The 15934-nt window shown below is 39.3% G+C and overlaps 1 protein-coding gene across 1 annotated transcript; it reads left to right on the top strand.

Annotated features, from left to right (window-relative positions):
• Window positions 1-42: 42 nt before the first annotated feature.
• LOC135469937 (vesicle-associated membrane protein 7-like) lies at window positions 43-12012 on the top strand. Its single transcript, XM_064748589.1, has 6 exons — window positions 43-90; window positions 2434-2593; window positions 3234-3330; window positions 5458-5559; window positions 7640-7798; window positions 8233-12012. Exons 2-6 carry the CDS (start codon window positions 2448-2450, stop codon window positions 8428-8430), a joined length of 702 nt encoding a protein of 233 aa, XP_064604659.1. The 5' UTR covers window positions 43-90; window positions 2434-2447; the 3' UTR covers window positions 8431-12012.
• Window positions 12013-15934: the final 3922 nt, after the last annotated feature.

The following is a 15934-nucleotide window of genomic DNA, read 5'->3' as shown; positions in this document are numbered from 1 at the left end:
TGCTAAGATGACGTCACTAATCCACGTCGTGAGTCGGGAAGAACGGGGTGTGTGAGTGTCACAGTTTTGAAAAGGAGGAGGAAGTGACAGGTATGGTGAAAATATACATTTCTTCCTGACCAGTTTTGTTTATAAATCCACAGTGTTTTGTATCTATATTCGGGATCCTGGTTGGAATACACTATCGGATAGAATTGTGTAATGCTTAGCAATCACAATTGCGATGACATGAGTAATAAGATAATTGCTGAACGGATGTAGATGCCTACTTTAAGTACTGTAAGTTAGAAGTACATGTATAAGAGCTTAAACGAGTGTCAGTGTACATAGATGTGAAATAAGCCACAAATACTAGGAAGGGCATTGAGTAAACAGAAAGTATGTTTCACTCTGTATTAAAGTTCAGTCTGGATATTTCGTGTGACGTTCAAAACACATGACAGACACTGAGCCTCAAGTTTAGCTGGGATTAATATAACTGTTATATTAGTCCCATAGTCTAGTGACAATTTGATCACTCTATAGAATCATGTCATCATATACAGAGTCATATCACAGTGTTTCTGTTAGAATCATTTGTGGCTAGTGTTCCACAGTAGGTCTGATTGACTTCATTTGTTTGGTCTCTATTATCATGTAAGACTTAAAGAGAAGTGAATTAAAGATACCACTTCATGTCAAGATCATGCTGGCTTCCTCTCCAACCCTATGTGGAAATTTCTGCCAGCAACCTGCAGATGGTTGTGGGTTCCCCTGGGTTCTGCCCAGTGTCTTCCCACCAGTTAATGCTGGCTGTGGTCGTATAAAAGAAATATTTTTGAGTACGGTTTAAAACACCAATCAAATAAATAAAAAATAAATATTGTAAAACTGGTTAAATTTTAGTGGGTCATATGCTGTGTGCCGTTGGTGGCATTAATACTGCAGATAATGGCTATATTGTCAGTTACTGTCTACACAGACAGATCTTAATCCCAACTAATTTAACATTTTATAGTTACAAACCTCTTAGGCTACTGCATTATGATAGGTCTCATAATCTGACAACCTGTGAATGTATGTTGTGGGTTTCCCCGGGCTCTTGTGGGTTTCCCCCGGGCTCTTGTGGGTTTCCCCTGGGCTCTTGTGGGTGCCGTCTTATGATGTACAAGGCTTGTTTTGTGTGATAGTCTTCATAATTATTTTTTGAATTTATAAAGTTCTGCATGTTCTTGCCCATGCCATTGTCCCATAAGATAATGCCTTGTAATTAGAGAGGATTTAATTAGTGTATAGTCTTGATGTGAGGTCTATACTCTGTGTGTTCGGAGGATTAATTGATGGGTTGGTTGTTGTGCCATGTAAAATGGGGACATAGATACAATCAAGTAAAGATATGCACATTTTCTGACATGTCCCATCAGTATACCCTTAACTGTTTGATCTGGCAAGAAACATCTGAAGTTAACATCCAGTTGCTTCCAGCAGTTTTTGTTTCTACATGTACCTCTTTCAAACTTCTGGAACCTCAATTAAATACGATGCTTGGATTGTTTGGCTCACGTGCAATGACTGCAGCGCCTAATCTGGCCTCAGAAGGGTAGGGGATGGAACCAACGGTGAAGGGCACCTCATTGTTGAATATTTTGATTCTCATACATTTTTAAGGGCCTCGGTTCTATGGTTGACCTCCACCCCACGTGCACACCACAACACGTACCTAGCCCTAAAATTCAGTCTAAGGATGGCTTGGTTTTACTGTGGAGAACTCTGCCATCCCGGATGACGTGCATCTGATCATCACACTGTATTATAGATACCCCAGGACATCATTAAAACATTGTTTGTTGCGGGTAACAAGCCCTGTTTTTTGAAGTCGGGTCGGTCGGCATTTTTTTTTTTTTTTTTTGAAAGTAAATGGGAAGTAATTCCCGGCCCGCATAATCTGAATGCTAATTGAATTATCGCGGGTCGTCACCTGCTTCAGGGCATACATTTCCGATTTTAAATGCACTTTAAAAGCTTTTTTGTTTTCATAACCAAGTTCTTTCACTCTAATGTCAATGCTTTCTTGATTCTGGATCCAACATTAAATTTAAGTAAATTTAGGAACTTTAAACCTAAACAGCTGAAGTTGAACGGCATCCACTGTGGGAAAGGGACGCCAATTTGCCTTCGCCACACAGAAAAAATATTTGCCAAACCAATGTGGGGGATTGCTAGCTGAAGCCTAGCGACTAAGTAGATAATCCACGTCTTATAATAAATTCAGGCAGGTTCTCTTTTTTTTTTTTTTTTTGATACAAAGGGCACCTCGAGGGGACGGCACTTCAGACAGTAATCGGACGCTGAGAAGGGCTGGATTAGGCCCTAGACTGACATTACAATTGCTCAGTTCTATTTGTTATTTAATATAACTTCACAAAAATCTTAATACTCCAAGTTTCTTTTCAGGTGTTATCAGTAAAATGACTATCAAATTCAGCTGCATTGCCCATGGAACTACCATCCTGTGTAGCCATCAGATTGAGGGTAATTTCTATGATGTGGCGGCATCCATGCTTCCGAACATTTCCTCCCGTAAAGATGGCAAGACTTCATATACAGCCAATAGGTAACATCTTTAGGATTCTAATAGATTTTGGAATAAATTTAGTGGTCAGTTTACAATATGACACACACATATTGGTAAATATTCAACCAACTGGATATATAATGTTGATGATAAGACATATCTTAATTGGTAAATTGAAACACAATACAAAATTTGGCGCTGCTCTATGAAAGGTTGTCTTATACACTGCAGTACATTTTCAAAGCAAAGACCTCATATCATATATGTGCATTAAGGAAGGTGCAGAATAAACATAGAAGGGTTGTGTGTGTTTGAGTGGTTGGCAGAGCTAGCACAATGCAGTAATTCTGGCTAGCTCAAGTTGGCATCATCTCTAACCGTATGTGGAAGGTCTGCCTGCAACCTGAAGACGATCATGGGTTGCCGTGAACTTTTCCACTGTAATGCTGACCACTATTGTATAGGTAAAATGTTCTTGAGTACGGCATAAAATGCCAATCAGTAAATAAATATAAATGTGAATATAGTATAATTAATATGGCAGGTAATGACTGATCTGTTTCCACTCACAATGAGTCATAAATACCCTAGAGCTCCATTCTGGGTGTTTTGTTACAGGGAATTTGTGAAGGAATCCACGTCTACTGTTGATTCATTCATTTGTGTGATATTTTTATAGCTACCAGTTCCACTGTTTGGTAGACAATGGTATTGTGTACATGTGTGTGGCGGAACCAAGTTTTGGCAAACAACAGCCCTATGCTTACCTGGCAGAGGTAAGACTAAGTCTTTATCTTACCTTTATCTTGTAGGGGTTGTTGTTTTGTTTTTTGGGGGTTGGGGGATGTGGTGTGTACATGTACAGGGAGAATGACTGTAGTGCCTGTATCTTTCTAGAACTGCTCCTATTAACAATTTGGGTCGTTCAGTTTGTTTACATCATTCATCATCACATACACTGTAAGAAGTGAAGTATCAGTTCACAATGTACTGGACATGATGCAAATTTACTGTAAATCTTCAAACTTTTCAACCTCTAAAGCACTTGTTTTCAGTAGAATTTAGGGATAAAATTACTATGAAAATGGTCCATAAGAAGGTCTGACAGCAGCCTGGGAATGTTCATGGGTTTCCCCGTTTCCTCCCACCATAATGCTGGCCGCCATCGTATAAATGAAATATTCTTGAGTACGGCATAAAACCTCAATCGAATAAATAAATAAACTATGAAAATGATGTGTTTGTTTGACTGAAGATGCAAGCTTCATAAAACCGTGTAAATTACTTATCTGCACCCCATTGTGCTCTCAGAATATTAATATATTACAGTATTTTGCACAGTTTTTAGCTCCATCTAGTCTGAGCTTTCTCAAAGGACAGAAGAGGGTAGCATATGCATGTAACATCTTTTTGTTCTTTATCTTGCCTTCGTATGAGTGAATACATACATGTCCTATTAAGTAAATATAAACGTGCAGAGCTTTGAGATATGCCAGAGTAAAACTCTCAAAGCCTAAAACGGAAAAAACCTAATAATGGCGACATGTGCAGCGATGCCTCAATCAGCTGTACATTATGTCTGACATATCTATTGAGGCCTACGTATGTGTAACTGGCAATGCTTGCTCAGTTGAGTGTGACATATCAACAGACTGGATATAACGCCCTTTGGAGACCCTGAAGGCAATTAATCTGTTATATTGTGGCAAGTTGCACGAAAAAGTATCATAGCATATACATTTACATGTACATTATGATGGTGTAAATACAAATTTAACTTTTCAATGTATTAATGTAAATTGCTTACTCTTAGATATTGGCATACATGTAACCTGTTGTATCCGGGAAACATATTGTCAGATAAAAACAGCATAGTACATTGCTACGTGTAAGTTGCACATGTTAATTTATAATTTTTTTTACCATCAGTCAGAAGACCTTTTGTCACCAGAGAGATTTAAGGTCGCTCACCTATTAACTTCTCAAACGTTTACTTAATCTAAATGCTGCATGGGCAGTGTGGAGTGGAGAGGAGAAAGTCTTAAATAAAGCCTTAAAGTCAAGATGTGTGTCAGGTGCCTGGTGAAGTATGAAGTTTTCTTATGGTCTCTGCCTAATTTTCATCACCCATTAACCTGATGGCAGTCATACAATGAACAAGTGAGTCATTCACACAAATAAAATAAATAAACAATATATCACATCACCAATGTAGATAGTTTGTAAGTCGATTCTGCGCCATACAATTAACCTCAGGCAGTTTATATTTCATTAATGTACAGTACATGTAGCTGTTTATGCATGAAAAGCCAAACCTGTGAGGATTAATGCTGATAGAGTGCAACAGCTGTGATATCCAAAGGGCATGGAGATGTTTGATTGATTCAGTCGTGGCGTTTTTGATTAGGGTTAATTTATGTAATTGATTAGGATTTAATGCTGATTAGAATATTTCACATTGTCTGGCGTTCAGCAAGTAACTGAAAAACTGTTTCACATGTTAGGTATAGATGTACACATGTAGGTCAATAATATTGACTTCGCGGCTAAGTCTGGGATGTAACACTGTGCTCTAAAAGATTTCATTTACAAGATAGCTGTGCACAAGAATATATCATTTACGTGACAGCAGTCAATGGCATTGTGTGGTTGGAGTAAATGGTAAAATGTTCCTACTCAGTTAGTTTCCCAGGAAGTGTCATACTGTGTCAATATTGGAGGTAAATGCCGTGATTCACCCCATTACACAATAGGGTAAATGTCTATAATTTTTAAGAGCATACATGGAGGCAAGGTCTGCGTGTGGATTTCTGATGTAAGAGAATGAATAATGTATTTCTGACATTTGGTATTGCTTTGAACTTATTTTCAGTGTAATTAATCTTAAAATACATTTGTTACAGATCAAAAGGCGCTTTCAGTCAGGAACACTTGCCTCCAGGTCATTTAGTGCAGGACCTGATGAATTTGATAGAGACTTTGGATTTGTACTCTCTGGACAAATGGTGAGTTGTGTCCCTTTACTGCTGGTTTGTCCGGTCATGGCTCAACCTGAGCTAGTGTGCAGGTATTTGAAATCTCCTTTGTCTTACAAGAAGACACCTGCTTCAGCACTTGCTACCCCAGCTGCTGTGGCTCAATGGTAAAATAAGTACAGCTGCAAACCAAAAATATAAAAAAAATTGATTTTTACAAAAATCAAATTGATTTTAAACCAGTAATCAGGCAGTCAAGTTATGCCATTCAGGGTTTATCTGCCCTGTCCATGTTTATGGGATAGGGTGTTGGGGTGCATGTAAGTATTTTCAAATAGAGGATTTAGTTCTGTCATAATGAACTTCATGGGATGATGTAGTGAGTTATGAGCTGACAATGATCTGGAGGAGGATTCCCTGTTCTGTGTTCCCAGGGGGATGATGTAGTGAGGGATATGGTAACAGTGATCTGGAGGTGAGGATCAGATCCCTGTTCTGTGTTCCTAGGGGGATGGTATAGTGAGGGATGTGATGACAGTGATCTGGAGGTGAGGATCAGATCCCTGTTCTGTGTTCCTAGGGGGATGGCAGTCAAGTTATGGAATTCAGGGTTTATCCGTCCTGTCCATGTTTATGGGATAGGGTGTTGGGGTGCATGTAAGTATTTTCAAATAGAGGATTTAGTTCTGTCATAATGAACTTCATGGGATGATGTAGTGAGTTATGAGGTGACAATGATCTGGAGGAGGATTCCCTGTTCTGTGTTCCCAGGGGGATGATGTAGTGAGGGATATGGTAACAGTGATCTGGAGGTGAGGATCAGATCCCTGTTCTGTGTTCCTAGGGGGATGATGTAGTGAGGGATATGATAACAGTGATCTGGAGGTGAGGATCAGATCCCTGTTCTGTGTTCCCAGGGGGATGATGTAGTGAGGGATATGATAACAGTGATCTGGAGGAGAGGATCAGATCCCTGTTCTGTGTTCCTAGGTGGATGGTATAGTGAGGGATGTGAGGACAGTGATCTGGAGGTGAGGATCAGATCCCTGTTCTGTGTTCCCATGGGGATGGTATAGTGAGGGAAGTGAGGACAGTGATCTGGAGGTGAGGATCAGATCCCTGTTCTGTGTTGCTAGGGGGATGATGTAGTGAGGGATATGATAACAGTGAACGGGAAGTGAGGATCAGATCCCTGTTCTGTGTTCCTTGGGGATGATGTAGTGAGGGATGTGAGGACAGTGATCGGGAGGTGAGGATCAGATCCCTGTTCTGTGTTCCCAGGGGGATGGTATAGTGAGGGATGTGACGACAGTGATCTAGAGGAGGGGCTCAGAGCCCTGTTCTGTGTTCCCATGGGGATGGTATAGTGAGGGATGTGAGGACAGTGATCGGGAGGTGAGGATCAGATCCCTGTTCTGTGTTGCTAGGGGGATGATGTAGTGAGAGATATGATAACAGTGATCTGGAGGTGAGGATCAGATCCCTGTTCTGTGTTCCTTGGGGGATGGTGTAGTGAGGGATGTGAGGACAGTGATTGGGAGGTGAGGATCAGATCCCTGTTCTGTGTTCCTAGGGGGATGGTATAGTGAGGGATGTGATGACAGTGATCGGGAGGTGAGGATCAGATTCCTGTTCTGTGTTCCCAGGGGGATGGTATAGTGAGGGATGTGAGGACAGTGATCTGGAGGTGGGGCTCAGAACCCTGTTCTGTGTTCCCAAGAGGATTGTATAGTGAGGGATGTGATGACACTGATGTGGAGGTGGGGATGAGATCCCTGTTCTGTGTTCCCAGGGGAATGGTATAGTGAGGGATGTGATGACAATGATCTGGAGGAGGAGATCTGGGCCACTCTCACAAAGCGGCGAATGACATTTTTTTTATCATACATTTGTTCTACAATATTTTGTATGTTGCTATTAACGTACCATTGCCCTATACGTGCGATATTGTACAAGTACGGCATCTGAGAGTGGCCCCAGATCTATGTTCCGTGCTCTCTGGGCGATGATATGGTGAGAGATATGATGATAAAGTGGAGGAGTTCAGATATCTGCTGTGTGCTCCCAATGAATGTGATGCGATGACAGTGAACTGTTTATTTGGTTACAGGAGAAGTATTCTAAGCCTGGGGGAGGGGATCATATCTCCGCTCTGCGATCCCAGGTGGACGAGGTTAAGGATGTGATGACACAGAACATTGACAAGGTGTTAGAACGAGGGGAAAGGCTAGATGACCTCATGGACAAGACAGAAGAGTTAGAGGCTAATGTAAGGAAACCGTAACATTAATGTATTTAAATTTGCCAGATTCAATAATCATGTAGTGTTAAACTGAACAGACATTTTATCTGCTTCCCAAATCCTTTAATACAAATTATTTATGGCAATGATAGATAAAAAAGAATATGCAGTTGGTTGGAGCTTTTATCCTTTCTAGTATCTGCTTGCATATTTATCTCCCAATGAGTTGTTGCACAATCAGATATTTCTGCATGGAAAGGTTATTAGCTTCTGGTCACATTATTAATGCTTAGTGAATCAAAACAAGTTTTTGTCAGTCTCAAATTGCACAGTTTTCTGTAATTAAATTGCTCTTGTGAACTAAAAAATTTTAAAAAATACATGAACTAAACCACCAGTAGTACCAGTGTTTTTTTTTTTTGTTTTTTTTTTTATATAGTTTGATTCATATATCATTTCAGTCTGCTACATTCCAACGCACAGCCAAGAGAATCCGAAGGAAGTACTGGTGGAAGAACACGAAGATGATGTTAATACTTGTGTGTGTGGTTCTGGTTGTGATTGTTGTACTTGTGATAGTCATCCTGTACTCTACCCATGTCCTTCCCCCAAATTCTGACACCTCCACCACTGTAGCTACGACTACAGTGTCGGGCTGAGTTTGTCCTCTCTCGACTCCTCTACCGTTATACAACTGTGTCCATTAACAACTTACCCAGAACTGAAAAATCTTCCTAAGTGGAATGAAAATTATGTTACATAGACATGTATATCTGACACAGAAGACAAAAGATGAATACATTATTATATTTTGTGAAATCAGATGTGGACCAAATGAAAGGAAGTTCTATATTTATAATGAAGTTTTTAGGAATTGTAAATGTTTGTTACAAGGACAGGTTGTGGAATAGAGGTGTGGAGAATCGTGGTAACATCAGAAAATATATACCTGTACCTGTTGTCTGTGTACTGCTCAGGCACATCATAGGCACATTTAATCAAACACCATTACAGCTAACCATTTCAGTGTGTTGCACCAATACCTTACACCCACATATTTCCTAAACCCCATGACACCATTGTACCTAATTCACTTTGTTGCGCCAATATATTGCACACATTTCTCCCAAACCTATTAATAACACTATTTTACGTTATTCAGTTTGTTGCACCAACACATTACCAGTACATTGACATTTCAGTGTATTGCTAACCTCACACTTGTGTCCCCAGTGACAATAACTACCTGTATGTTCTGGTAAGAATTGGCACTGACATGTTTGTTCGGGTTTTTGTTTTACCTTTATTTACTTGTATCAACAGAAGAGCATTTATGCTTGAGCCTGGTCTCTAATAGTTTAGTTTTCTCTACAGACCACTGAAGAATCAGTACCCCTCATTTCTGAAGTTGATGTTTCTGTTATCACTCAGAATTTTATGGTGTTGCAGATTTGTGGAGTTGACATAATACAGTATATTGTGTGTTTTGAACAACTCCGTGCTTTGATCTCCATTACAGTGAATGATACATGACCTTGTCAACAAGTTGATTATGAACCACTTTCCAATTTAGAAGAAATCAGCAATATGATATCTACTTTTATGCAAATGATGCAGTGTCTTGTTTATCTGGTGACATGTTAAATCATAAGAAGATATGTTATTACACTGGAAGTAGTTTTGAAGGCAAACATTAGACATTTTGCAGGATGCATGAAGCGGATGATCCAATACCATTTGTGGCTAAGGGGTATCTGCGATGGAGGTTATCTCCCTTTGGTTGGTTAGGAGTAAATTGGAAAGTACAGTGGAAAAGACAATCCGAGGAAGCTTGAGAATGAGATTTGTGTTTCCACTCACAATGACTAACATGTATAGTATTTCCATTTCTATGTCCAAGTGAATAAGTGTAAAACATACACTGTACATAATACACACATAGCTCTAAAGTTTACTGTCTTGAGGACAAATATCTGGAAGGGAGGGGGCGCTGAAAGATATATCTCATCTTCCCTCAGCCATCTAAATTACAACAAATTGGTACCCTGTCTTCACTTAATTAATTGATAATGGTTCTTCTTTTCCTTTTTTATGGAGCTGTTAGGCTGTGAGCGCTGCGTTCAGTGCCTTATTCTGGGAATATCCTGGGTGTGTCTTATTCGTGAAATTTTGGATACTTACTGGATATTAGGTGTCTTATTTGCAAAACTGCTGACTATTCAGTGTCTTGTTGTGTAAAACTGCTGGGTATTCATTGTCCTATTTGCACAACTGCTGAGTATTGGGTGTCCTATTTGCACAACCGCTGAGTATTGGGTGTCCTATTTGCACAACTGCTGAGTATTCGATGTCCTATTTACACAGCTGCTGAGTATTGGGTGTCCTATTTGCACAGCTGCTGAGTATTAGGTGTCCTATTTGCACAACTGCTGAGTATTCGATGTCCTATTTGCACAGCTACTGAGTATTCGGCGTCTTGTTGTGTGAAACCAGTGGGTATTCAGTGGAGTGTCCAGTGGAATCCATTCTAATGTATTATTAGTGTCCATTCTTCCTTCTGTTACACTTATACTGGTTGAGCCTGTGGACTGCTTCAAAAGCTTCTTGCTGTGGTTGGTGTTGTTAGTCTTGTTCTATTTCAGACCATATGTTTCACATAGAAGTGTTTACTAAGAAGTGTTCTTTGTTGAATTATCGTACCACTACCAAATGGAGCCTAGCATCTAACCATAGACTTATGCCTGACTACTTCCTTTGCATGTGATTTGTGTTAAGAGAAAACATGCCAAAAAATAATATCTTTTCCATGGACAAAGCCTCAAAACGGTTTAAATACTTTCATAATTAAATTTAGCTAGTGACTGAGATCAAAGATTTTATATTTGTTTTATAATATATATTGTTAGTGGAATTTTGAAGGAAGAACATATTTTTTTCTTTTGTGACCAGGGCTTATAAATATTCAAACCCCCAGCTGTGACATGTTAAAATATGTTTTTCATTTTGAACTATATATGTCATATACAAAAATTTCAAGTATTTTAATATTCATGTACTATGTGAATTGAAATAAATACATACATCTAATGTGATTATATATGAGTAGGCCTATATGTGTATATGCAAAGCTTTGAATTTTAAACCTCTTTGTGAATACTTTTAATGCTTACCACAACTCTCTGTGGATAGTCAGGTCACTCCTGTGTTAATGTCTATAGCTGCCCGTGGACTGTCTAGGCTCACCACCTGATGGCTAGACTTTCCTACATGAACGTCTATAACTCCCTGTGGACTTTGTAAGCTCGCCTGTGTAAATTTTTGAAACTCTTTGTGGACTGCGTAGACAAACTTGTGCAAATGTCTATAACTCTCTGTGGACCGTCTAGGTTGACCACCTTTGTGGCTGGACACTCATGTGTGAATGGCTATAGCTTTTTATGAACTGTCTAGGCTCACCGCCTTTATGGCTAGACACTCCTGTGTGAATGGCTATAACTTTTTGTGAACTGTCTAGGCTCACCACCTTTATGGCTAGACACTCCTGTGTGAATGACTATAGCTCTTTGTGGACTGTCTAGGCTCACCACCTTTATGGCTACACTCTCCTGTGTGAATGGCTATAACTTTTTGTGGACCTTCTAGGATCACCACCTTATCGCTACACTCTTCCGAGTGAGCCTATATGTCTGCCAGTGCTAGTACATTGTTGTGGTGGTGTTACTGTGTTAGTGGTATCATTGACAAAATAGGACAGTTCTTGCAATCAGATAAGGACCTCCACCATTATCCAAGTGCTAATGTTTTTGTTTATTTCAAGGATTTTTTCTTCACTGATCGGTAAATTCTCTTCGTGAGTACTGTGACATTGAAGTTACACTTTTATGCACAAACTTCCCAAATTGTGATATTTATTTTGTCAGATTATTGAAAAATGGATGCATTGTCTCATCAGTAAAAGTGTATATTGAGTCTTTGACATTGTGTCTGTTGTTTTATTACACCAGGGACATGTGTCACAATGCCATTTTACACTTACGTTGTAAACTTTAATTTTTCGAAAAAAATATTTAAATCTGGAATTTCTGCTCCCACCACATAGAATCGGCGTTCAAAATTTAATCGATTTGCATCATATATTTAGGAGTTTATCTTGGATTACAACTTCAGGCTCGATCTTCAGGACTACATATATATACACATATATGAGGTATGAATGTTGTCATCCTTTCAGAATCAATAGCTGGTGGCATCATCCTATGTGATGAATCCCATTATAGGGCTTTTAAGACTGATACTTTTAGTAAAGTCCGTATTAGTTATGTTTATGTTAGTAGCAAATACCCATTGAAGTATAGTCAGTTGATCTCATTTTTTGTTCGTTCTTTATTTAAAGAGGATCATTCACAGCCAAAGGCCAAGAAGTAAAAGTATTGTTAATACATTGTAGAATTAAAGACTCACACCAGAGCAAGGACGACAGGGTGATAACCTGTTACCGGTGAAATAAGCCCTCCAGTCGATTTACATCAGTTGGGATTTCATTCTAACTCTTAACGTAAATGCTTATAAAGAGGCAAATTAATCCCCCCATAGCACCATGGCTTAATCAAAATTAAGTCAAAACAATGCAGTGATGTTAATTGCAATTTATTGGGCGTTACTGGCAAAAAAACACCCAAAACGACGTGTTGTCTTCACGTTTAGCATATAATAACATTAAAACAATTTTTCATCAGATTATATTCTCCAAACATTGACATACGTTATCGATAATCAAAATGTGTACTTCAGGTGCACTTTGACTGCCACTGTTCATATATCCAAGGTGGGCATTTGATACATCAGTATGGATATTCAGCCCTTGCCTGCAGGTATACAGTACGAAAAACTTCAGCATGCCGAGTAAGCTCTAGAGCAGCGAGGAGAGTGTGGAGCTTGATAAACAGTCACAAGCAACTGATGAAATCCAGCATCTTGTTAATTTAACACATTTAGGAGTTATATTCTAATTGTTCACGTAAATGCTTAAAAAGATGCAACTTAAACGCGTCAAGCACCATGACTTAATATCACGTTGAATGATCATTTACATGAAAACAGTGCAGCGGACCAACAATCTGCCAACAGAATGATGGTGTGTACAATCATACAAAGCAAACACATACGCGAACAGAGTAAAATCAGTGCAGCGACAACAGTGGGATGATTGGCAAGAAATCCGTCCTCTGATGTCAGTTTACCTCTTTTAGGGTTTTATTCTAACTGTTCCTTTAATACTTAAAAAGTGACGACTTACACGCTCTCTAGCACCATGGCACAAGTATCCAGCGCTTACGTTTATATTTTCATGTATTTATTCATTTATTTGATTGGTGTTTTACGCCGTACTCAAGAATATTTCAATTACATGACGGCGGCCAGCATTATGGCGGGAGAAAACCCACCACCATCCGCGGTTTCCATAATTTACACAGAATGGTGCAAATTTCGTCAAGCATTAAGTACGTTGACATCGCATCATGCGCTCGAGCAAGAAGGTTCATTTCACTTGGGCAACACAATTAAACTGCCAAACATACTACGGTTACCCAATGGCTCGGACTTCCGGTGGACGTCACAACATCATAACAAACTGCACAATATGAACAGAATGTTTCTCTAGAGAACAAATCCCATGTATACACTAAGCACAGATCTAAGATAAGCATATTGCAAAAACATTAATATAAATTTCAGAAGAAGAAAAAACAGGAGACCATTTACAATATTTTACAGTGACCAGAAAGTTTCGTGTAACAATTACTGAATTTGTAAAATCTACTTTCTTAGCAAACCCTTCAAACCCACAACACAGTATGGTGATGGTGACAATGATGACAATGGCGATCACAAGCAACGCTATCAGGGCTTTGCGCTTATACATTCTCCACCGTAGTTTCCTATAGGCCGCCTTCGACATCGTTTGAAATTAATATGCCTAAAATCAGAACAAATCATTATAAAAATTAACAGTCATGCAGTAAAGCTCCGTTCAGCTGTGAGTTTGCTTTATATTGGTGCGGTGGTTAGTTGGTTGAAGCTTTGGAAGCGATCGTCCCATTTACGGTCGTATCTCATTCTTCATTTCTTTTTCTTGTTTGTTTGTGTAGGACCTTACGTCAAACTACATTTCCGTCATATAACGACTGTGTCTTCTTGTATATTTGCTAAAACACTTCAGTTTGTGGGTTACCTCAGTTGAGTCCACAATATGAGCAATTGAAAACATACACATTTAGCGTGAACCATATATGTATGTAACATGTCGCAAACATCTTAGTTTTATAAGATTTGTTTAAAGACTTGCAAAGTAAGTTAATGCCATATAGTACGGCGCTTCATCTGTTTCCAAAGTACAATGTATCGCCATTACAGTGCCACGGAATTACGGGGGTGGTATAGAATTGTACATGTATAATGTGAACATACACGGCTCTTCTAATGCAGCGTATACATTGGTACACAGACTATGCAACAGTATACGTGAAAACAGTTTTATACATGTATATGATGCATAGACTCCATACCCCGTGGGACACATCGGTGCAGAAAATGAAATAGGTACCTGTTTCTTCAAGTCTTCCGCTACACTCTGTAAGTCCTCGAAGCTAGCCTGTCTATCCGCAAGTGTCTGGGTGTTAGATCGCGCAATATCCATTAAATGGTTACCCTGAGAAATCGGCACAGAAACTTTACCGGCTCCATCACGAACACCTTCCAAATCTCGGCTGGGGATTCCTTCACCGCTATCACCTATTACCATTTTGTGTAGGCCTATCATATATACCGTCCCCCACTTCCACACCAAGGTGAAAGTCTGTGTAGGGTATACTTATATCGGGAGCGGAGAAACAAGACAGCTATGTAAAATGATGGTCTATATTCAATCATTGAGATCAACTGGTAGCTGAAATTATGGAAGATATATGGACACAAAGCAGTCATCATTTGGAACCAGATACGAGATAAGCTCACTGTCTCCACTGCCAGAGCCTGTCGATTCTGGTAATGTAACTCTACTGTATATGATGTGTGACGCTGTGTCATTGAGTGACCCAAGTTTATGGAATCCCTTATTTTCTGCAAAATGTTAAGATGTGTTTTTTTTTATGGATATAAGTTATATCCCCTGACCTTAGTTTATGGAATATTTATTTTATGCAGAATCATAAGGTGTTTGTCCCAGTGGTTGATTGGTCTTAACTGAGTATAAATTCTATTGCAGTGGTATGACCGGGTCACCATACCACATTCGGTTAAATCTTTGTTATAACCGCAGTTATAATCTCCTCTTAAACAGTGAGTTTGAATGTTCGATCTCAACTCCCGACAGTTTTTCTCTGGTCTCTGTCTCGTTTTCCTTCACTCTAATACATGTAAATCTGATTGCCGTTAATTATATCATGGATAATCTCTTGAGTAACCTGTTGAACCCTAGTGTAACTAGTAGAAAACGAATCAAGACGTATGTAACAAGGCCTGTATAGGCATATAGCTGTCTTCGGGGACGGTACTTTGGGAAATGCATGCTGTATAACTCTGCCTTACTCAAGATGCTCGGGCGCGCGTGTGTTAATTGCTACGTTACTATATTTTTCGGCATCTACTTGAGCAGTTAGAATAATACCATAACTGATGTAAATTAACAGAAGGGCGGATTTCACTGATTAGGTGTGACCAATGCTCTTGTGTTTTGGTCCATACTGTAGTCATACCTGCATGAACAGCCGGTGGAGAAATCATCCACCATGGCCTGGTCCTTGTACATTACTCTCATGTTACCCTAATTAAATGAGATGACAACGCCTCATTTTGACTAACTCTAGACCAGAGATGCAGAATAAATTTGCCATGAACATCTGTGGTTCATTTTCTCCTTAATATGGGCCTGTCTAGATGTAAAGGTGCTAAAGCCATGGTGTTAAGTTGCTACTTTTTAGAATATACATGATCAGTTAGAATAAAACCCGGAGGTAAAATGATAAAGGACCTGATTTCCGCATTTGCCAGCTATCACACTGTCACCACTGATCTGATTTTACTCTGTATGCTGTTGATTTGTATAATGTATCGTATGTGTGCATCAATTGGGCCTAGCCTTATGTTATTGCACATCTTGTCAGT

The sequence above is a fragment of the Liolophura sinensis genome, chromosome 1 (assembly GCF_032854445.1).
Source record: "Liolophura sinensis isolate JHLJ2023 chromosome 1, CUHK_Ljap_v2, whole genome shotgun sequence".
In the NCBI taxonomy this organism is placed as follows: Eukaryota; Metazoa; Mollusca; class Polyplacophora; order Chitonida; family Chitonidae; genus Liolophura; species Liolophura sinensis.
The sequence above is the reverse complement of the archived record's forward strand: the minus strand, read 5'-3'. Positions and strand labels throughout refer to the sequence as shown.

What these genes read in the sequence shown, in the direction of transcription:
- LOC135469937 (XM_064748589.1), top strand. Translation starts at nt 2,448, where the DNA reads ATGACTATCAAATTCAGCTGCATTGCCCATGGAACTACCATCCTGTGT. An exon ending in ACTTCATATACAGCCAATAG is followed by an intron (nt 2,594 to 3,233) that starts GTAACATCTTTA and finishes ATATTTTTATAG; the next exon opens with CTACCAGTTCCACTGTTTGG. An exon ending in TTGTACTCTCTGGACAAATG is followed by an intron (nt 5,560 to 7,639) that starts GTGAGTTGTGTC and finishes ATTTGGTTACAG; the next exon opens with GAGAAGTATTCTAAGCCTGG.